The sequence below is a fragment of the Pinus tabuliformis genome, chromosome 3_2 (assembly GCF_031772625.1).
Source record: "Pinus tabuliformis cultivar Carrire ecotype Pingquan chromosome 3_2, CPIR1, whole genome shotgun sequence".
Classification (NCBI taxonomy): domain Eukaryota; kingdom Viridiplantae; phylum Streptophyta; class Pinopsida; order Pinales; family Pinaceae; genus Pinus; species Pinus tabuliformis.
The window spans coordinates 283629959-283654451 of NC_142302.1; the positions used below are offsets into that span (position 1 = coordinate 283629959).

General features: G+C 35.9%; 1 protein-coding gene across 1 annotated transcript in view; it reads left to right on the top strand.

The window, feature by feature from the left end:
• LOC149180729 (immune-associated nucleotide-binding protein 9-like) overlaps positions 1–24493 on the top strand; it is a 176497-nt gene that overhangs the window by 75853 nt on the left and 76151 nt on the right. The window contains exons 2-4 of the mRNA XM_089416249.1: positions 15099–15373; positions 16634–16798; positions 16902–17021. Coding sequence (XP_089272375.1) covers positions 15099–15373; positions 16634–16798; positions 16902–17021 — 560 coding nt within the window. The remainder of the gene's footprint in view (positions 1–15098; positions 15374–16633; positions 16799–16901; positions 17022–24493) is intronic.

Below are 24493 nucleotides of genomic sequence, written 5' to 3' on the forward strand. Positions count from 1 at the left end.
TGACGTCTTCAAAGACGCATTGATAGATGATGATGAGCATGAGTTCTCTCTATAAGAAGAAGTTGGTGACAAGAAAGGCCACCTTATCATGAAAAGTGTGGAAACATTGGAAAATACTTATGACTTGCAAGAACATTTTCAGGGGCCAAGGAACAGCAAGACCCATAGTTCCAATAGGAGACACAAACTGAAAAACCTGGGAATAGAGAAAGATATGAAGTTTGTCAATCTTAGTACATGTTGTACACAAAAAGAGCGGCAAGCCTTTGTCTTCTTATTCAAACAGTATTGAGATTTGTTTGCATGGACATATGATGATCTGAAAACTTATGACACTCAGATCATCCAACACATCATCCCGATCAAAGAAGGGGCCAAGCCATATCAACAGAAGCTGAGGAAAGTACATCCATTGTTTGAACCCCTCATACAGAAAGAGTTGACTAAGCTATTGGATGCGCATATCATATACAAAGTTCGTCATTCCACATGGGTTTCAAATCTTGTTCCTGTACGTAAGAAATCTGGGAAAAATTTCTTGTGCGTCGATTTCCAGAACATAAACCATGCCTTAGACAAAGACAACTAACTCATGCTGTCTATGGACCACATTTTGAAAATAGTATATGGGGCACAAATGTTTTCTCTACTTGACGATTTCTCATGATACAATTACGTTCTGGTAGCAGAGCCTGACAGACTTAAAACTACTTTTTGTACCAAGTGGGGTACGTTCACTTACACATGAATGTCATTTGGTCTTGTGAATGCAGGCACAACCTTTCAACATGCCATGGCCATCGCTATTCATGGACTCATCGGACAGAGCATAGTGGTATACCTCGATGATGTGACTGTGTTCTAAAAAAGATGAGAAGTCCACATCGCCATCTCAAGAACATTTTTGAGCAATGTTGGAGATATGAGATTTCCTTAAATCCCAAAAAGAGTGTTTTCACAATGTCTGAGGGGAACCTTCTCAGACACATTGTCGCCAAAAGCAGGATCAAGGTGGATCCGGACTAGGTCCAGGCAATTACATAGATCCCTTACCCAGTCAACAAGAAAGCTATGTAGTCCTTCTTGGGCAAGATAAACTTCCTTCAGAAGTTCATCTTAGATTATGCGCAGATAGTTAAGTCCATGCAGGACATCATCAAGAAATATGTAGTCTACAACTGGGGAAAGAGGGAAAAGTATGCATTCACCCAGATCAAGCAAGCCATTACACAAATGCTTGCACTCTACAACCTAGACTTCAAGAAGGATTTCCTGCTATACACCTTCACCTCCTATGATTCATTAGCTGTAGCACTCACTTAGAAGGATGAGATGAATGATGAACACCCAATATCCTTTATGAGGACAAGAATGTAGGGACTAGAACTCAAATATCTCTTTGTTGACAAGCAAACTTATGTAATTTATAAGGCGATGAAACACTTCATGCCCTACTCGCTAAAGCACCATTGCATAGTCTTCGTCCCTCACCCAGCAGTTCATACATTACTTGTACAACAAAAATTGGGTGAATGACGTGCAAACTGGATGACAGGCTTGCAAGAGTATGATCTTGAAATCAAGTCAGTTCACACGATCAAAGGACATGGGATCTGCAGACTTACAACTGAAGCGGTATATGCACCAGAGAGTGAAGAAGAGCCTGCTGGCTAGGAGTAGGAAATTGAGATGTATGATATAAGGCAAGCCACACCCACTGAGGACGAAACCTCTTGGTATGCAGATGTGCGCCAGTGCCTTGAGCACGACACCATACCCTCTCACTTTTCCATTAGATAGAAGAGGCAATTGTGCCTTAAAGCCTTGGTATATCTGTCGGTGCACGAAGTGCTTTACAAGAAGCACAGTAATGGAGATTTTCTAAGGTGCCTACAGGCACATGAATGAGAGAAGGTACTTCAAGAACTACATGACGGACCCATCGGGGGTCACTTTGCAGGAAACACCACTGCGCACAAAATTATACGAGCCAGTTTCTACTAGACCACATTATTCAAGGATGCACATGCTTATGCCTGCTAATGCCCAGACTATCAGTGATGCACCAACAGAACACAGAGATCAACAACCCCACTGCACGCCATTGCAGTGACCAAACCATTCCAACAGTGGGGACTGGACATCATTAGGGAAATCTTCCCACATTCTTCAAAGTAACATCGCTACATTCTAACAACAATTGATTACTTCACGCAGTGGACAAAAGTAGTTCTGCATAAAAAAGTGAATGACCAGGAGGTCATCAGCTTCCTCCAACAAAACATCATCTCAAACTTCGACAATTTGGTATCACTTTTTTTTGATAATGTAACTTATGTTTGGTCTTTGAAACTCTATGAATTTTCATTATAGAATGGTATTGTGCTAAAGCATTCATCTAACTATTACCCACAAGAAAACGGTCTCACAGAGTCCACGAATAGAAAACTCATCCATATAATCAAGAAGATCGTTTTCTCTGAGCAGTGCAACTAGCATACGGCCTTGACGAATTCATTATGGGATGACCGTGTAACACCAAAGCCTTCTCTAAATACCTCACTATACTTCCATGTCTATGGAAAAGAAGTCATCCTTCCACCAAATATCTACTTGTCTACAGTTCAACTTTCCTAGGAATCCCAAGGCAAGCCTTGCCAGCTACTTCAGTGTAGGATGGATGCTCTCCATAAGCTTCAGGAAGAAACGATGAAAGAAAAAGCAAAAATTCACAATCCACCAAAACTGTATCAAGAGATGGTTCGATAAGAAGTCTGTAGGGAATGCTAACTTCGATGTTGGAGACTTAGTTCTAAAATGGGATAAGCCCCATGAAGACAAGAGCAAACATACGAAGTTCGAGTCCTTGTGGATTGGTCTATACACAGTCGATGAGAAGCTTGATCCACACATGTATCGTTTGCAATCACATAGTCTACTTACTTCTTGTTGTATTCATCTTGTTTGCTTTGCTTACTATATTTGATTTTACTTTGTTTGTTCTAATTACTATTTTTGTTTACGTTTGTTTTGTTTGAATGATATATTGCTATTTTTGTTTTTGGAAATGAGTGCTACCAACTACTACGTTCCAACATTTGAATAAAGTATGTGGTTGAAATTTGAAGACACTTGTGACACTACAACCACTTAGAAAATCTTGTGTCCGTCTTCTCTGTTATTGGTTACAACCTTCGGCCAATGAAGTCTTCATGGAAAATATGAGCCATCTACAAAGGTAGTTTTGGTCCAACCATGAACCTATGTCCACACTAGGAAGCCTCATGCCTACACTCAGCCTTCTGTTCTGTGTTTTCAAGCTCATCCAACTAGTAGAAACGAAGAAGAGGAAAATATAAATGATCAAACCTATGTCAGAGGTCTTACATGCTTCTCTGAAGGAAAAACCTTTTCTACTCTCAATAACTAGAGATCCCTCTTCCGCCCCAAAAATAAATAAGTGCCTATGAATGGTCCTCTTGAAAAATACAAAGCCAAAAAAGGAGAAAGGCTTCCTACGGAAAGAGGTGAAGCATGCAACTCCATTGGGGTATTGACCAGGCTCATTGGTAGTGGAGCCATGTTTGTGTTCCTGCGTGACTCTGTCGGGGTACTATCTAGGCTTGCTAGTAGTAGAGAAACACCAGAGATGAAAACTCATACTCTGAAAATCTTCAACTCACCAGCTAAACTACCCTTCCCGAATTCGAAACAATGTGATCAAGAAAAACTTTTGATTGTGTTTGACTAAGTTGGGAAAATGTGAATCATGTATGTCCATGGGGTAATTAGAGAGGTCAAAGTAACCTACACAACGATTCAATACTCCCCGAAAGACCAAGGCACTGTGATAGCAATGAACTAAAACAGAGAAACTGGAAGTCTACCAATGTGTCACCAAGTGTTGTAGCGGCTACAACCACCCTCCACAATTTTGGCGTGTACCCAATTTTAGAGCCTTCCTTGAGAGTTTCACTTGATCAATGCATGCACTTGGGTTCACTCCGTGAGCTAGCATGAGTCTTTGCATTCTCCTTGCTTGTTCATTTCACCAAGTATTGCATGTTGATGTCAAGGTCATGCTTGCGAACATGTTTTGGTTATGCTCAAAGTCTTCGCTTCATGTGTACTTTTTGTGTTCACTATGAAATCATCTATTGCACTCACACATGGAGTCACATTCACTGTCGTGCAAGAGTCATCATGGTCGACCAAAAATCAAGCACAAGTGTCGTGGTTGTCGCCTACATCGTCGGTCAATCATGTTGTACATATATGTCTGGATGGTTTGAGTTGTCTCATCGTCAAGTCATGAAAGTGTGTGTTTGCAAGATCACATATGCATCTTCCAGTCGTTCACACACTTAGTCATTTTGTTGAAGTTTTGACGACCAAACTTCCCTATGATAGTTGAACCATCAGCCCACCATCGACTCTATTGACTGTCACCCAAAACAACGCAGGAGCACCAATCAAGTCATTTAAGGTTATGCTGTTAGCAAGCAAATCAATCAGTCTCCATGTTGGTCAACTGAAGAGTTTGACCAGGAAGCCACCCCGGGATTGAATCCCCTGAAAAATTTCACAAAGGCTGCAAGAATTGCTCGCTCTACTCATTGAAAACATTGCAAAGATAGGTCAGATAGAGACCCAGTGCCTATCCCTGTCTCTCTTAGGAAATTCCGCAATTTTTCTAGCCAGCCCTCCCGACAGTCGACTGACTGCTCATCCAGAAAATTGTGTAGTTTTCATGAGCAGGACATCTGTTGCCCAACAATCCACTCAGCTCAGAAATTGCGCACAGATGATTAGCAGGTTGGACTCTTAGCATTAGTGCAATTTCTCTCGTCAGCAGCTCCCAGCAACAAATTGCGAGTTCCCTCCAGGAATTGTGTGGTTTCTACTGCTAAGTGACCCAACAACCAATTTCCAGTTCGTCCAAAAAATTGCAAAATTTCTGTCTGCCAAGCCTCCCTGCAGCCCGGCCTATTCCTCCAAAAAATTATGCAGTTTTTGCTGCCAAGCCTCACTGCCCGCTCATTTTGGAAACTGCACAAATTTTTCCTGCCCAACCTTCCTCGAGCCTAGATTGTTCCCATAAAAAAATGCGCAGTTTTCCCCTCCAGCTAGGCCAGACCTCGCGAACAGTGACTATCGATCCAGATTTCCCATCTCCATCGCCTAGTGACTCTTGCGTAGTTTTCATCAATAGTTCCCGGAGCCTCCATCCCGCCTCGTAACCTTGTTGCCTCTCCCAATCACCTGTATCCGAAATGATCATGCATCATGGTAGAATAGGCAGTTTTTGTATTTGATGTCATTTCATCATGAGTGACTGTAGGAATAGGTACACAAACAAACATGGTGCAATGATGAACTAGATGAATGAAGGGGGGCACATGTAAAAGGACAGGTTCACCAATGGACGAACAAATGATGCATGCAAAGAGAGGTTCTCGTGAATGGATGATCACACAAAGGTGTGTTCGTGGAAAGACAAATGAGAAAACATGCAAGATGTACTCATGGACAGATGAACGAATGAACATGCACCTTTCACAAACAGACGAACCTCTCAAGCCTTCCAACATACAAGAAAGGAGCAACATGCAAAAACAACATCAAGCGAACCAACGACCATCGAAGACTCTGTGCACTTTGCCATATGGAGGTGAAGCTGTGACACACCATGAGGATATCCATCACCCAGCAGCACTGCATCTCAACATGCACACCAATAGTAGCACGAAGGTACCATCACTGTGATGTTGAGTGAAGTTATGATTCATGTCATCAAAATCTTTATTGTGGGCCATATTGTCTATTAATGTAATGTAACGTGGAATTCCAAGAGACCCACTTGTTGTACAAAGAGTCATGTAACATCGAAAATTCATGGAAGTCAAATAGTCATGAGGGTAGTCGAAAAGCCACAAGGGTTAGTTTCACCCTTGGCTATAAATACCCCCTCATTTGTACATGCAAAGGACTTTTTCACCTCATCTCCTCCCACATAGCCAAGACAGTCTATAATATTTTCTTTGAGGAGTAAGTAGTGGCTCCAATGCCCCACTCACGTGGTTAGTGATGTATGGTGTAACGATATGTCTTGGAACTTTCACTTGATTCAAAAGCCCACTAACAGGCCAACACGTTTTGACACATGTACTATAATTGTTGTAAGACTAATCTTTGACACTTGTGATGCATGTTTCCTTAACCTTTGTTTCACATTTGAGCTATTTCACTTGTTGTAATACATAATCTATTAATGAAAATGTGATGTATATGTGGTTAACATTGTCTCACCCGTGGTGGCTATCTTCCCAGACATCAAACACACCTTTCACATAAAACTTGTTGTAACAACCATTGCACTGGTGTAAACTAATCCATTGAGTGTTATACATGTTATCTTCCCTTGTGTATTGTGACTACCACATCCGTGTAGACTGCTCCATCGGCAGCTATGCATGTCATATTGTGTTGTGTGTTCCTAGCAGAGTTGGGACTTCTCCCAATCGACTTGGGACTCACTCTCACCCTCTCCCTCTGTAGTGAAAGAACCATTGACACTAGTGACACTTATACTCACCAGGCACATGAACCTCACTTCTAGAAGACAAAGCAGACCACTCTTCTATGCTGACAAACAAGCGTTGAGGTAAATCCTTAAGATAATGGCAACTGGGCCATCATACTGAATGGGACTCCCCACCAGACACTGTGAGATCTAGTTGGGACTTCATACCAGGGTGATCCCCTGATTGTTGGTGGTTCCAGCACCGTCAAGAGGTACCAAGTATTGAATACCACCTACTTATAATAGAAAATGAGGACATGTTTGGTGAAAATACGAGATTTCCGCCAAAGAGGGACTTATATTTTTTTATCAATTTGTTTCCTAGAGCTACCCCAATATCCAAAAATCAATATAGAATGAGTACGCTAGATTTGAACGAATTAGAAGTGAATATAGATGAAATTTTAAAGAAAGGGTACATATATCCAAGTGCATCACACTAGGGAGGCGTTGTTCTCTTTGTTAAGGAGAAAGATTGTAGATTGAGGTTGTGCAAATATTTTAGGCAAGTGAACAAGGTAATAGTCAAGAACAAGTATCTCTTGCCAAGGGTAGATGACTTATGTGATTAGTTAGAAGGAACCAAGGTATTTTATAGGATTTATCTAAGATCAAGATACCCTCAAGTAAGAATTAAATAAGAGGACATAAGTAAAACAACCTTTAGGACAAGATATAGACACTATGAATTTATGGAAGTACCATGCACTTATTATTTATGTGAGTAGATAATGAATGGAATTTTTAGACAATACTTGGATACGTTTTACATTTTATTTTTAGATGGCATATTGGCTTATTCCAAATTAGAGGAAGATCATTAGAAATAATTAAGGATGGAGCTATAGGTATTAAGAGGGAATCAAGTATATGACAAACTTACTAAATGTTCCTTTTTACAAAAATTAGATCCATTACATTGGGAATATCATGTTAAAAGAAGCTATAGCTATGGATGTAGAGAAGATAGAATCAATTAGTAGTTGGATAAAACCAAGAAATATTAATGAAGTTAGATATTCATGGAAATTGTAGTCTACTACATAATATCTATTAAAAGCCTTTCAAAAATTTCTCATCCCATCACTTTTCAAAATAAGGGAACATAATTTGAATTGAAAGAAAAATGTCAGGAGATATTTGAAAAATTAAAGAATTTATTGATAAGAGCACCAATTTTCAAACTTTTTGTTTTGAATGAGGAATTTGTTGTGTGCGTTGATGCATACATGGAACTAGTTGATAGATAACTTATGCAAATTGGCCATGAGATCTTTTATGGATCTAGGAAATGCAAGGTGTGCAAAGATAATTATGCCATGCATGACTTGGAGTTAAATTTTTTATGCATGCCCTTAGAATATGTCGAAACTACCTCATGTGAAGGAGGTTTGAGTTGCAAATATATCATAGTGGAATGAAAAAGAGCCACCAATGCTAAATGCAAGGAAAATGAAATGACTAAAATTTATTTATGAGTACAAATTAAAAACAAAGAAAATAAGTGGAAAAGAAAAGAAGGTGGATTATGTAAGCATTATAAGAATACATGTTATAGCCATAAGTATAAGAAAATTTGATTTAAAAGTCATTATTTTAGAGGATGAAATTTCAAATCAGTTGTCCTTGCAAATTAAATAAAGGCTACAAAATGTAATTTAAAACAACAATAATAATTATGAGTTGAATGGGGATGGAATCCTTATGAATAGAGGAAAGATTTATGTGTCAAATTATTAGGAGTTAAAGAAAATAGTGCTAAGTGAATTTTATATATGTACCCTATGTTGGGCATCTAGGGTATGAAGAGACAATTTAAACATTCTAAAATCAATACCTATGGCTAGGTATCAAAATGAAAGTGGCTGATTATATAGATATGATTTTCAAGTGCCAAAATGTTAAGGATGAGCATAGGCATCAAACTAAACTACTACATACAATGTCCATTCCAAATTGGAAGTGATAATTCATTCCGGTTCATTTTATTAGAGAAATTTTATGGGACTATGAAGTAATATGATTCCATTATGGTGATGGTGGATAAGATCACTAAGGATATCTATTTTATTCCAATAAAATCAACATATAACACAACCAGCTTTACATAAATATACATGAGCGAAATTACTAGGTTACATGGAGTGCCTAAAAAATCATTTTATAGTCATCCAAATTTTACATCAAACTTTTGGAAATTTTTATTTAGGGCATTTGAAACTAATTTGAACCTCATTAAATCATATCATCTAGAGTCAAATGGGTAGATATAGATGGTAATTCAATTCATTGAATATATTCTAAGGATGCAGGTGACACACAAACCATCTAAATGGGAATAGTATTTACACGTAGTTGAATTTTCCTATAATAATGGGTATTAGGATCCATTAAAGGTGATCCCATACAAGAAATTATATGGTTGGAAATGTAATACTCTAGTGAGTTGGGATCATCGAATGAAAAAAGTAGTTCTGGGTTAGATATGCTCAAGGAAATGGAAGAACAAATAATGAAAATCAAATAAAAATTAAAGAATGTCTAGGATAAGAAATTTGTGGGTTATTTGAGATATTTGTAAGATTGGTCTAGTTGTGTATGAACTTGCATTATTTGCATGCTTGCATGCATACCCATAGTATTGAAAAATCATGTAGATGACCCTAACCTCACTATTGATTGGAACATGATTTAGGTTGAACCCAAAAGGGAATTTCAAGTAGAGCTAGTGTATATCCTAGAAAAAAATGTGAAGGAAGTTTGGAACAAATCCATAGGGTTGGTAAAGGCTTGATGGAGTTGTTATCACTATTATATCCTTGAGAACACTGTGTGGGAGCTCGAAGAGGATATGTGGGAAAAAATTCATACTCGTTTTGATCATTTTTGTGTAGGTATAATTTATATAGTAAACCCTACATAGTATGTGCATTAAAGAAAATGAAAAAATAAGGGGGAGGGGAACAAGGAAAGTTTTAAGGATGGAAGTTTATCTTAATGTTTAGAAACCTTGGTGAATCTTACTAATACCTAATATGCAAATTGTAAAATGTCTCGCAATATTTTTGTAAAAATATTTAGATTTCTAATGATTTTATATTAGTCTATATAAAATTTTGGAGATTTTTAAGGTAAAATAATTCTATATTATAAAATGTGGGAATATCATTTTTTTTTAATGGGAATTAATGAATATTTCTTTTGAAAAAAAGGTGGAAAATTCGCCCACCTGCGAATATTAGTCCCTAAAATTTTCCCTTCAAGGGAATGCAATACTTTTGATTTTTTAATGAAAATTGTACATGACAAAGATATAGGTTATTGGGTTGGATGATAGGGCCACAATATGTAATGAAATTATTGTACATAATGATAATAATAGACAAGATCATTGGATACATGACATAGGGTCAAAAAGGGTATGGGGGGTATGAATCAAGAAAATGGAAACAAGAGTGGTTAGGGAGGTTTATAAGCATCAAAGTCAAAATCATGAGATAAGTATTAGTTAGTATAACTATAATTTCATTAACTCTATGAAAAGTAAACCTTAGGTTATGTGGGAGTAATTGAGATAAAGATAAATATTAGTTAGTATAACTATAATTTCATTAACTCTATTAAAAGTAAACCTTAGGTTATGTGGGAGTAATTGAGATAATTGCATGTGTCAAATTAAGGCCATGAATATAAAAGTGAGGAATTTGTGAGTTGAGGGTAGGTTTGGTTGTTCATTCCTACCTACTCATTTTATTGATTCATATGGTTTCCTGGTGTGTTGGGAGTAAGAAACTTATATAAACATGATAGAAACTAAGTTACATGTGGAATCTAGTGAAAAATTATAGTAGGATCATCTCTAGTGTCCTAGCATAGATATTTTCCTAGATAGCTTACAATTGAAGAGAAATGGTATCCCATCTTGGCTTGTGTGAGCTAAGGTGGAAAAGAAAAATGGTGATTGGGATGGTTGTATTAGTAAGGTAATTGTGTAACATAATGTATTGGTTTGAGTGATAGAGTGATCATTCTGGGGCTTGTGGTGTTATAGCCCCAACTTAGGGGTGGCCTATAATACTGCTTGAGGCTAGAAGGGGAATAAGGGCATCCTTATTCAAGAACCAGTTCGTGGATTTCACTAATATAAGTGTTCTATTATGATTTATGTGTTAATGCAAATCTTCATGTGTATTTTATATATGGCAATTTACGTTAAACATTTAATGGCTATGCTATATTTATGCTTTTACTAATTAATCATGATTTGCATATATCTTAATGTAGAATTTGCGGAATTCATCTTGTGCATATGGAGGGAACAATTAATCAAATGGTATCAAAGTTATTTTTTATGAGTTATATGAGCGAGGATAAAGAAAAAACAAAAATTTAGTGTGTGCAAAGCATAAAATGTTGTTAGTGGAAGATAGTGTGGAGTTGGGTACACTTTATAGAGTATTTCCACCAAGATTGGAAGTAGAGCATGAGATATAGTTGTGAACTAATTCCCCATTTCCAAATATTTGGTTGTAAAAAATGTCTATCCTAGAAGTAGACAAAGTGAAGGAATTGTTGTAGTAGTTGCCAGGTCAGGAGTAATTCAACCAAGTACCTCACCTTTGGGGTCATGTATCTTCATAATACTAAAGAAGGATGGAACTTGGTGAATTTGTATTGACTATGGAGATTTAATTAATATGACCAGAAAAAAAAAACAATGCTTGCTTCCCAAAATCAATGAATTATTAGATTAATTGCAACCTCCTAAGTACTTCACCAATTTGGATCTCAAATTAGGATGCTAGTAGGTATGAGTTAAAGAAAATGAAACTTGGAGGAATACTTGCAAGACAATGAAAGGTCTACATGAAGAGATGGTAACATCTTTTATTTTATGTAATGCACTAATTACATTTATGCACTCAATAAATAATGCATTACAACCTTTTCTAGATTCACTTGTGATAGTGTACATAGGTGATATATTGGTTTATATCTCTAGCTTAGAAGATACTATTTGACATCTCATGAAGGTGTTAGAAACTTCGGAAAGTAATTAGTTGATGCATAACCTTAAGATATGTGAGTTTTCTTAACAATCATTTTTTTAGGGTATGTGGTTTGTGCAAGGGAATTTAGGATAGATTTCATCAATATAGAGACCATCATAAGTGGCTAGTTCTTACTAACATCACTAAGGATGGGATATTTATTAGGATAACACAATACCTACAAAATTTTATATCATCCATTTTAGCTATAGCTACACCACTTCATGCTTTAACAACCAATAGTGATATTTTTTAGTGGGGAAAGAATTGTTACAAAGATTTCAATGAACTTAAATGAAACATCAATTAAGCACTAGTTCTTGCATTGCCTAATTTGTAGAGTTCTTTTGAAGTGGAGTAGGATGCAAGTGGATTTTCTATGAGAGAAATATTAATGAACATATGTAATCTTATAAGCTATCATTTTGGAAAGTTTCATGGTGGATTCATGAACTAAAATATTATGATAAAGAACTTCATGAACTAGTTCAAGCTTTTAAGAAGTGGAAGCATTATCTAATGGGTAAGGAAACCATTATTCGCACTCATCACCAATCACTATAGTATTTGTAGGCTTAAAGTAAGCTTCAACAAACAAAACACTACAAGTTGATGCGGTTTTCCTAAAAAAATCATCTAGTAATCAAATATAAGAAAGGGAACACTATTAATATCGTATACAAAGAGGAATATATGGAAGACAAGGACCTTAACAAGTTGTTTCAATAGGGCTAAATTCGTTTAGAAAAATGTGACTATAATATTTACTATCATCTCCAAAATGTGCTACTCTACAAGGAAGACAAGATCTATGTTCCTAAAGTTAAGATATTGTAACTTATCAAAGAGATTCACAACTCCAAGGTTGTACTATATTTTGGTATTGGAAATATGGTTTCCAACTTATAAAGGAATGTGTATTGACTGAAAATTCAAGAACATGTGGCTCAATTTATTAGGGAATCCATACTTTATTGTATGAATAATCTTAATAATAAAAATCAAGGCTTATACCATCTGTTATTTATAACCACTAAACCCTAAGATAACATCTGCATGGATTTTTATGGGTGAATTGCTAACAATTATAAATAGACATGACTATCTATTTATGGTAATTGAAAGTTTTAGTAAAATGTCAAGTCTTATTCCATCAAAGGAAAAGAGGCAAAAAAATTGTTCTTTGAAAACGTTTGGATGAAATTTGGTATAAGGAAAAATATCTTAGATAGGGATACTAGATTTATCAATCTCTTTTAGACTACACTTCTGTAGAAGATGAACACTAAATTGAAGAGATCCACATATTTCCATCCATTGGTAGGTGCTCAGACACAATTAGTCAATATAAAATTGATTCAACTTTTGAGAGACTATAACTAGAAGTAGCCAAAGTCATTTGATGACAATTTGATTTATCTTAAACACTTTTATAATAGTCAAATCCATATTGATATTTGTAAGTCCCCTTTTGAAGCTTGTGTTTGGTAACTTGTCCCATTTTCCTTGGATGTTGTATATGGGAAACAAGTAGGATTGATTAAAAACATCAAAATAGATCCATTGAAAGTAGAAAAAGTTGTTGAAAATATTAATCGATCCATTACAAGGAAACAATTATAAACATAAAATTGAGAAAAAATTCAAGGTGGAAGTTGGAGTTTGGTTACATCTGAATAAATAAAAGGCTACAAGTTCCTTATAAGATCAAGGCTCTAGCTGATAGTCCTTTTGAGGTATTGAATAAGGTGGATGATAACTCTTATAGATTGACTCTACCCCCATATATGTGTAGTTACTGAATAGTGAATTGGAAAATCTCAAAACTCTACGAACCTTCCACATTGGATCATGAAACAAAGGAGTATGTCCTACCTATCGTAGAGGACATAAAACAAGAATTTTAGGAAGAGTTGGTAGAAGATATAATTTTGCAAATTAGTTCTAGAACTAGTAGATAAGGGAAGCATGAAATTTGTTAGGTTGAATTGAAAGAGCACCTTCTTGCAAAGGCTAAATGGTAATCTACAGAGAAATTATAGGAAAGCATTTTTTCACCTCATTCAATAAACGATTTTGGGAACAAAAAACTGGGCCTAAATGGGAAGTTATTATTTATAACTAATCATTATATAATGTGTCATTTATCATGACATTTTCTAGGTGGAAAAACTAAAGGAATTGGCCTACAATTCCCATTTTAGGGGTATGTACCAATTTGATGATTTGGAATTTGGAATCTTCTAGAGCTAATTTGAGGCTTCAAATGACATTCCTTGAGGTAAGAACTTTGCAATCATAATTCTTGATCATTCAATGTTGTTTTACACATCAACATATTTCCAAGATGTGGAAATCACCTCAATCTAAGTTTGTATGTGGAAGTTATGCCTCCTGTAAACCTATTAACCATTATGGTACCAAGTGGTTTATGCCTCTTGTAAACCTATTAACCATTATGGTACCAAGTGGATGGCACATCAAACCTGATTACTTTCTCATGCAAGGCTAGTTATGTGTAGACTTTCAAGCATATTATGGAGGAATTAAAACCTTCACACTAATTAAGGGTTGAGGCATGCAAAATATTTAACCCGACATGCAAAATCTCTAGCCCTAACCCTGGATGACAACCACCAAGGAATGTTAAACACTAGGCCACTAGAGACACAAGGGGTTCTATATTTTTCCAAAGTTGAATAGAGTGTCTAGGAGTGAGCTACTGCAATGTAATATAAGAGGTAAAATATTTTACGGTAGTTGTAATATTTCACTGTAGTTATTCATGCAAGAATGTCCATGTCAACTCCATAGTGAGTATCCCTTTCTTTTAATCTGCATTTCGTAAATGAAGAAAAGAAAGTAGAGCATAGGCATGACCTTTTAGATGACTATTCTCCCATAGTGGGTTTCCCGTAGCACATCCTGTTTATACTTCTATAGATGGTGCCTTCATTAATTTGATTAGCATTTATATAATTCCAAGGACTAATGTATTAATCATAAATCTGAAATCTAAAATAATAAAATACTCAATAAAAAAAATTAAAAATATAATAAAGGTTTTATTGTGATTCTTAATAGAAATTAAAAATCCACTATCCTTCGTTACTCAAAAATCCACTATACTTCGTTACTCAGAGAAACAAATTGTTCACCCTGTAAACGAAATAAATATGATTATATTTTTTCTTAAAATATAATCTTTAAAACGAGTTAGTTTGTCCAGTGTACTCCATCACCTCCTATGCAGAGTTAAATGTATTTGGAAGCAAATTTCAACTTGCTCTTTATAGGCTATTTTTTTATTACTTTTAGGTGTTTTATTATGGTTGTTTTCTTCAGCATCGTTTGCCCCACGGTTTGATTTTGTAGTGTGCAGTTTGTACTATGAATATATTGTCTTACTGTATAAAATATTGTAATACTAACAATAAACTAAGTTAAGAATCTTTCCATTACAGGTCTCTTTGACCCTGCTGTCACACTAGACTTTCTAGGCCCAGAAATTGTCAAATGTATCGACCTGGCAAAAGAGGGACTCCATGGAGTTCTTTTGGTACTTTCCATTAAAAATCGATTTTCTAAAGAAGAAGCGAGCACTTTAGAGACCTTGCAAACGTTGTTTGGTGAGAAAATTATCAATTACATGGTGGTTGTCTTTACTGGGGGTGACGAGTTGGCTGACAATGAACAGTCAATAGAAGAGTACTTGCGGGACAGCTCACCTATGCTTCAGGTTAGTTTTTTCACTTTTCTTACCAAAAGGTTCTTCTCTAACATTTTCATGATTAGGGATTATCTCCTAATATAAGTTCTGTAATTGATGTTCACAAAAAAATGACATAGTAATGAACTCTCTTTGCAAGCATTGTTTTTGAGAAAATCAGCGATGTCCTTCGACTTCCATACCGAGATGGGAAGTGAATTTTATTAAGATAATACCATATGCCTAAATAAATAGTTATTCATTCAGTACAGCCTTTTCGTCTTAAACCACGATTGATGCAAAGAAAACAGGAGAAGTGAAACATTATATTATTTTATTTTGGGCTAGTTTAAAAAAATAATTACAATCTAGTTTGGAAAATAATAAATATTATGTTAGGATTATGATAAAATCCTGTAGAAATTTTTGAAAATATGGATTATAGTTGTCAAAATTCAAGATTTTGAGTGCCCAGAATTTTTAAATGTACTAAATCTATTTTCACCATTAAAAAACAATTAAACACTCCAACATTTTGGTTTTTTAAAATTTATTTACACTCAGAAAACTACCAATTTTACAAATTTATAACATCAATAAACAAGGCCACCATTTTATTTTGGCTCCTTTCTTTGTTCTATAGCACATTCCGGCATACCCATGTTTTGACCTTATATGTTTCTCTCATTGACTCATAATGTCAAATAGCCGCCTTTTCGTTAGATTCAAGTTGCCGGCTGAAGTTTAAAGTGCTAGTAGCTATGGTATAAATTCCTATTTTGCTTCTACCTTATTCCTGAAAAGTCTTTTTGCAGCAATTTCCTAGGCTCTTCAGTTTCTTTGATATTCTAGCTATGTAAATGAGTCTTTTTCTAGCTATGTAAATGTGTCTTTTCTTTACTCTCTTTTTTGTTATTTTAATTTAAATATTGAATAGGAGAAAGGTCTAATTAATGTTAGATGGAAGTACTATATTCCTAAATGCCTGATGTTTTTACGAAGACTATGTGATTTAACCCAGACACTTGACTCCTACTCTTAATTTCTCCATATAATATTTAAACATGGAATTTGAATAGATCAAAACTTTACCCCGACACAAACACACCGGTTTACACAACTTAAAATATGAATATCGAAAAATAATTTTGTTGCCCTTAGTTTTTTTTAATAATATGTTTTTTATTTTCTCACACATATATCATTAGATGTTATGTATTAGCTAAGCTACTAAAATGACCTGTTTAAATTTCATATATGTAAACGTTTAACCTATGTAGATGCGTGCAGGATCTTTTACGGCAGTGCAGTAATAGAATGGTCGTGTTCGATAATAAAACCAAATCAGAAGCGGTGAAAGGAGAACAAGTAAAGCAATTGCTGAAGCAGATAGATGTTATAATTGCTCAAAATGGAGGGCATCCTTATTCTAATGACATGTTCCGCGAAGCTCAGGTATGTCTACACATTTCAGAATACCGGGAACTGGGACGGGAAATGAGTATATATATGTGTGCGCGCGCGCGCTGTCATTGCTGATTATGTTTTATTTATACAGGAATGGTCAAAGAAGCGCAAGGAAATCGAGTCAGCTGGATATTCGAAGAAAGAAATACAGATTTTACTGCAAAGTTTGGAAAAACAGCACGCTGAACAGCTTAGGAAATCAACAGAATTGGTAATCATTTTATTCGTATCATCGCCACCAGATAAAGTTTAAATTCAGGAACATACGCGAGATTAGTATACTTATTCTGAGTAGTTTTGAGTCTACTTAATCATCTAGTTTTTTCAAGTGAAAATATCGGTAATTTTGACCAACCCTCATAGCTGTTGGATCACCACCTGATTTAAAAAAACTAAATCTATGAATTCTACTTAGAAAAATGCAACCCTATTATTGTTTTATCATGTGATTTCCTCCTTTATCCCTTGTATGGGTATCAGAGCAGCTTCTTCTAATCTTTCACTTGTAAATCCACTGCCGTTAAGAGAAAAAAAACAAACTCGCTGTGCCACTTGCATACCCATTATCCTCCCGCCCTCGAAGGAGCGAGTATGTCGTAGGGTGAAATTTAAAGCGTCGAATTCGTGATCATTTAAAAGCATTTATTCATAATCTTATTAATGCAGGTCACATTCAAATTTTGTTTGGAGATATTTTTGGAAGTTGGAGTATAAAGAAAATATAAAATAAGTGATTGCACAGTACAAAGATTAAAAAAGAAAAAAGAAACCAGAAAATAAAAAATAAAAAATTATATTAAAATTATTTTATTATTATTATTGTTACTCTATTTTTAGAGTGATCAAGTTTTTTTTAAGATTTATGAATATGGATTATTTAAATTTTTTTATTTTTTACAATATTTTAACTTTTAGATAAAGATTATTGATTTTGGACAATTAAAATGAGAATTATGGATATATTATTTATGGAATATTTTTTTAAATGAGTTTGAGGAATCTTCAAGTTTAGTAACTTATGAGGTTATGATATAAGATCTAAATGATCCATTTAAAATGAACAAGAAAGATGATTCAACAACATTGTTTCTTAATTAACAAATTGGAAATGACATAGTGAAAGAGGAAGAAAGATCTAAATGATTAGTTCAAAATTAACAAGAAGAACGATTCAACAACTTTGTTTATTATTTAACAAATTGGAAATGACATAGTGAAAGAGGAAGAAATACCATTCACGAGAGTGCTGCAATTGTTAATGAAATTGCTATTGTATGCTAGAAAATTATATATTATAGAGCGATGGAACGCATAGAATATTGCAGAAATATAAACACAAAAAACGCATAAAATCAGAGAGACACAGATATACATGGTTCACCCAGTTTGGGCTACGTCCACCCCGAACAACCAGTCCTTCCTTTCTATTATCCGACAAAATGAAGAGACACAACCTACAATAGATTTGCTGTAATATCCTTTGTTTTCTCTCAAGGTCTCACCTCTCTGTTTCTCGCTCGGAGAATACACATGTATTACACAGCCTCAATACAATGCCCTCATACAAAGAGAGGGGTTGCCTTCTAGGGCAAAAAACCCTAAACTAGACATAAGTTCTACAGTCAGATCATTCGCCTAATGAACGGTCCAGATTGACTAGAAATTACTATACTTTTACAAGGCAATTTTACATTTATTTTTAGCCTCGAAACCCCCACCGGGGAACCACTGGCCCCCGGACTCCCCAGCCAGGGGGGTTTCGGCCCGCTCCCCTCGAACCCCCACAGGGGGACAAGTCCCCCCTGCACCCCCCCGCGTGGAGGGCTGTACAAACTTCCTAGGGTATACATCCGGCTGAAACAAAGACCTTTAAATAATCATGCTCCACGCCCAACAATCTCCCACTTGGAGAATGATTGTAGCAACTCCACTGCTACTTCATTTGTTGGACAATGACTCCTCTTTGGACCTGGCTATTTCTCATCTTCATCGTCATCCTTGAAGACCAATTGAAACTGAGCATATTCTTAGTTTCTCCCTCGTTACAACTTTTGTTAGCATATCTGCAAGATTCTGGCTAGTGTGTATCTTTTCCAGCTTCAGCTCTCCATCTTCCAACACTGATCGTATGAAATGATACTTGAGCTGTATGCGTTTAGTCCTAGAATTAAATGCTAAGTTCTTTGCAATATGAATGGAACTTTGGCTATCACTATATAACGTGCCCATATCATGCTTTTTACCTAATTCAGCCATAAACATTTGTAACCAAATCATTTCTTTACTAGCCTTTGTGGCAGCAACATACTCTTCTTCTATTGTTGAAAGTGCAACAACACTTGAGATTTTTGAAACCCAACTGACAGCTGTTCCACCTAAAGTAAATACATATTCTGTAGTGCTCCTCCTATTATCTGTGTCACCTGCCATATCTGCATCAACATATACCTGTAGAGAAATGTTTGAACCACCAAAGCATAATGCTTGATTTGTAGTACCTTTCAAATATCTAAGAATCCATTTCACTGCCATCCAATGTTCCTTTCCTGGATTCTTCATGTACCTGCCTACAACTCCCACTGCATGTGCAATATCAGGCCTTGTGTAGACCATTGCATACATTAAGCTTCCAACTGCTGATGCATATGGAACATTAGACATATAATCCATGCCTTTTTGGGTCTTTCGGCACATTTCCTTACTAAGCTTGAAATGGCTAGCAAAAAGTGTACTAACTGGTTTTGCATTGTGCATATTAAATCTTTTCAACACCTTTTGTATGTACTCATTATGAGACAATGTTAATTTGTGATTTTTCCTGTCTCTAGTTATTCTCATACCAAGTATTTGTTTTGCAGCTCTCAAAACCCTCAATGCAAATCAATTTGCCAATTTTCTTTTGAGCACATTTATTTCCTGCATGTTAAACCCTGCAACAAGCATGTCATCTACATACAATAACAATATAATATAGCTACCATCATTTTGTTTTTAAGATAAACACAATGATCAAAGTGACATCTAGTATAACCTTGTTCAGACATAAACTTGTCAAATTTTAGATACCACTACCTTGGAGCATGTTTTAAGCCATACAAGCTCTTCTTTAACCTGCACACTAGTTTCTCCTTCCCTTTCACCTCATATCCTTGTGGCTGTTGCATATATATCTCTTCCTCCAAATCCCCATGGAAAAAGGTTGTCTCTACATCTAACTGCTCAAGATGCAAATCTTCAACTACTACTAAACTTAAAATAGTTCTGATTGAAGTCATTTTGACAACAAGAGAAAATATTTCATCAAAATCAATACTTTTCTTCTATGCAAACCCTTTCACCACATGTCTAGCTTTGTACCTTTGTTTTTCTCCATCTTCTTCCTTCAGCTTGTAAACCCATTTATTCTTCAATGTCGTTTTTCCTGCAGGCAACCTGACTAAGTCCCAAGTCTGGTTATGCATTAAGGAGTCCATCTCTTCTTCCATGGCAAGCTCCCACTTCTTTCTGCTTTCAACTTGCATTGCTTCTTTATAACATTCGGGTTCACCAGAATCAGTCAACAATAAATAATATAATGAAGGAGAGTATCGTTCAGGGGGTATACTTATCCTAGTAGATCTTTTAACACCACTTTCAGGTGTTTGGGGTGCCTATTGTTGTTGTGGTGGTTGTTGTTGTTGTGGTTGTTGATTATTATTATTTTTAGGCACCTTTACTTTTTCAGTGATGTCATCAAGAACTGTGTATTCCTTGTTTTATTTTTCCTGTTTCTTTTCCTACAACTGATTCTTATATAAGACCTTTTCATTGAATATTATATCTCTGTTCCTAATGATTTTGTGATTTTCATAATCATATAAGCAATAACCAAAATCATTAACACCATATCCAATAAAGGTACATTTCTTTGATTTTGCCTCAAGCTTTGTTCTATTTTCTTTATTAATATAGACAAAGACCTCACAACCAAAAGGACTTAAAAAAGAGTAGTTTACCTTTTCACTTGTCCATGCTTCCTCTGGAACACCACCATCCAAGGAACTTGAAGACCCTTTATTTATTAGATAAATAGTAGTATCTACAGCATCTGCCCAAAACTGTAAAGGAAATCCTGCATGCAATTTCATGCACCTTGCATGCTCCATGATTGTTATGTTCATCCTTTCTGACACACCATTTTCTTGTGATGTTCTTGGAACTGTCTTCTCCCTGTGAATTCCATGCTCTGAACAATACCTATCAAACTCTTTACTGCAATAATCACCTCCATTGTCTGATCTGAGACACTTCAATTTCTTTCCTGTCTCAATCTCAACCAAAGCCTTCCATTTCTTGAAAGTATCAAATACATCAGATTTATTCTTAATACAATAAATCCAAGTTTTTCTAGTTGCATCATTAATAAAAGTAACATAATAACAAGAGCCACCGAGAGATGATACCTGAGCAGGTCCCCATACATCTATATGCACAAGCTCTAATTTTTTGCTCTTCTTTTCTGTCCCAACTCTAAGAAATCTGACTCTCTTCTGTGTTCCATAAATGCAATTCTCACAGAAGTCCAAATCAATATTCTTCAAACCCGGTAACAAATTCCTTGAGTGAAGAATCTTCATCCCATTCTCACTCATGTGTCCGAGCCTATGATGCCATAATGCTACATCTGCTCCTTTGGAAGTTAAAGAATTAACAGAGTTAGAAATATCATTACATAAACAAAATGTACCAACCTTTTCGCCTTTTGCTATTACCAGGACTCCTTTGGTGACCTTTCAAGCTTTATCTGTGAAAGTTGTCACACAGCCTTCACTGCCTAACTGCCCTGTTGAAATCAGATTTTTCTTCAGATCTGGAACATGCGTTACCTCCTTTAGTAGCCATTGGTTTCCATTCTGTTGTTTTACAAGAACCTTACCCATTCCAACAATTTTATAGGGTTTATCATCAGCCAAACGAACTTGTCCAAAATCTCCTTGAACATAGTCATGAAAATATTTCTTATCAGGTGTGGCATGGAATGAGGCCCCTGAATCTACCACCTAGGAATCAGTAATATTTTCGAAAGAAAGAATCAAAGCATATTGTAACACCTCACCTGTCACATTTTCTTCATGATTGTTTTCTTCCCGTGCATCTCCTTCTTTTCCCTTCCGAGATCTACATTCTTTCTTTAGATGTCCTTTCTTTCCACATTTCTAGTACACTATCCCCGATCTGGACTTGGATCTTCCTTTCCTTGATTTACTGTGATATACTAAGCTCTTTCCTCTTTTCATTTTCCTTCCTCTAGACTCTGCACTCAAAGCATTACCCGATGTCTCACTGGAGCTTTTCTGTCACATTTCCTCGCTAAGGATATCACCGACAACATCATCAAACTTTAAAGTACTAGATCCAGAAACAGAGTTACTAATGGCCATTACTGAACCATTCCAACTTTCTGGTAATGAGCACAAGAATAACAGAGCTCTAACTTTATCTTCAAAGTTTACCCCTACAAAACTTAACTGACTTGTAATAGTATTAAAATCATTTAAATGGTCTGCAACACATCCACCTTCTGACATCTTCATATTAAATAACCGTTTCATAAGAAATACCTTTTTTGAGGCCGAGGGTTTTTCATATAGTTTCACCAACGCCTTAATCAAACCCTTTGTCGTTGTTTCCTTCGAAATGTTGAAGGCGACTGATGCTGCGAGGCACAACTGTACTGTTCTGAGTGCCTTTCTATTGAGAAGGTTCCATTCTTCATCTGCCATACCCGTCGGGATCTTTGTTTTCCTGCCCAATGGTAGGTACAGATCTTTCTGATACATATAATCTTCCATCTGCATCTTCCACAGTGAGATGTTTTAGCCGTTAAATTTCTCAACCCTAAACTTACCATCTTCCGCCATTTCTCTCACTCGAACAAGGAACCCTTCTTTCCTGCAAGTTTATCAGCCAAATAGACCTTCGGCTCTGATACTAGTTGTTAGAAAATTATATATTACAGAGTAATGGAACACATAGAATATTGCAGAAATATAAACAAAAAAAATGCATAAAACCAGAGAGACACAGATATACGTGGTTTATCGAGTTTGGGCTACATCCACCCCGAACAACCAATCCTTCATTTCTATTATCCAGCAAAATGAAGAGACAACCTACAACAGATTCGCTGTAATATCCTCTGTTTTCTCTCACAGTCTCACCTCTCTATTTCTCGTTTGGAGAATACACATGTATTACACAACCTTAATACAACGCCTTCATACAAAGAGAGGAGTTGCCTTCTAAGGAAAAAAACCCTAAACTAAACATAAGTTCTACCATAAGATCATTTGCCTAATGAACGGCCCAGATTGACTAAAATTACTATACTTGTACAAGGCAATTTTACATTTGTTTTTAGCTTCAGGGGACTGCTGGCCCCCGGACCCCCCAGCCCGAGGGGATCGTCCCCCCCCTCACTCCTCCCCCGAACCCCCGCGGGGGGGACAAGTCCCCCCTGCACCCCCCCACGTGGAGGAGTGTACAAACTTCCTGGGGTATACCTCTGGCTGAAACGAAGGCCTCTAAATAATCATGCTCCACACCCAACATTGTAATAGGAAAAACAAGAGATTTTAATAGCTCATATCTAATTGAAAATTTTGTGGAAGAGTATGTAGAAGCATAGTAAGAGTATCATCGTGACGTAGATAGTTAAGCCCAATTCAATGATGGAATTGAAACTACATTTGTAACAAGAATAATCTAAATTGGATCATTATATTATTTGTCATCCATGTGATGTTTTTAGGGTGGAAAAGGTGGAGGAATTATCTCATAGAACTATTTTGACCGACATGTTTGTGGTTGAAAATTTGGGGTCTAAACCCTCCCATAAGTAGTTTAAGGCATCAAATAAGGTTTTTCGGATTAAAAATTTCTTTCATAAATGAAACATCACCTAGACCTATTCTACACATAGATACCTTACCAACAATGCAAAAATCGCCTTAATTAATGTCCATATGACAAACTTATGCCACCTGGAAGTTGACCTTTTTGTTTTGACCACCATAATTTTAGAGGATGCCATGTCATTCGCCATTATTCATGGAATGAAAAAAAATCTAGAAGATTCAATATTGTAACTCTAGTTAAGAGTTTAAGGAGTCAAATTAACAATTGATAGGCTATCAAACTGTGTTGTAAAGAGGTCACTAGGAGGAGAAGGGGTTCCATTTTATTGAAATGCATTTTCTTCATAGATGAGAAAATAGAAAAGAGTGGATAAGGAGAGAGAAAATAAAGAGGATTTATGCATTGTAGTAGCCCATGAGCAACATGTCTCACTTCTTTCTACTTGTACCCATTTCCATTCAGAGAAAGAGAGAGGAGAGAAGCGTCGCCTTCTTACTAAATTTTCTCCTGAAAGGGTTTCCCAAGTGAGATCCTATGTTATTATGGTTGTAAGTGATTGTATTTTTATTTGTTCTCTTTTTTTTTCATTTTCTACATTACATGCATAAAAATAGTAACTTAATAAATTTAGAATTCTAAGGAAAGTAACCCTCCTAGTATAGATTTTGTATATTTAATATAAATTTATGATATCTATTGTGATGAACTGTCTAGTGGAATACCATTGTAGTTTATGGCACATTTCTTTGGGTATATTGTAGGAATTTGCAAGGGACCCTAATGTAT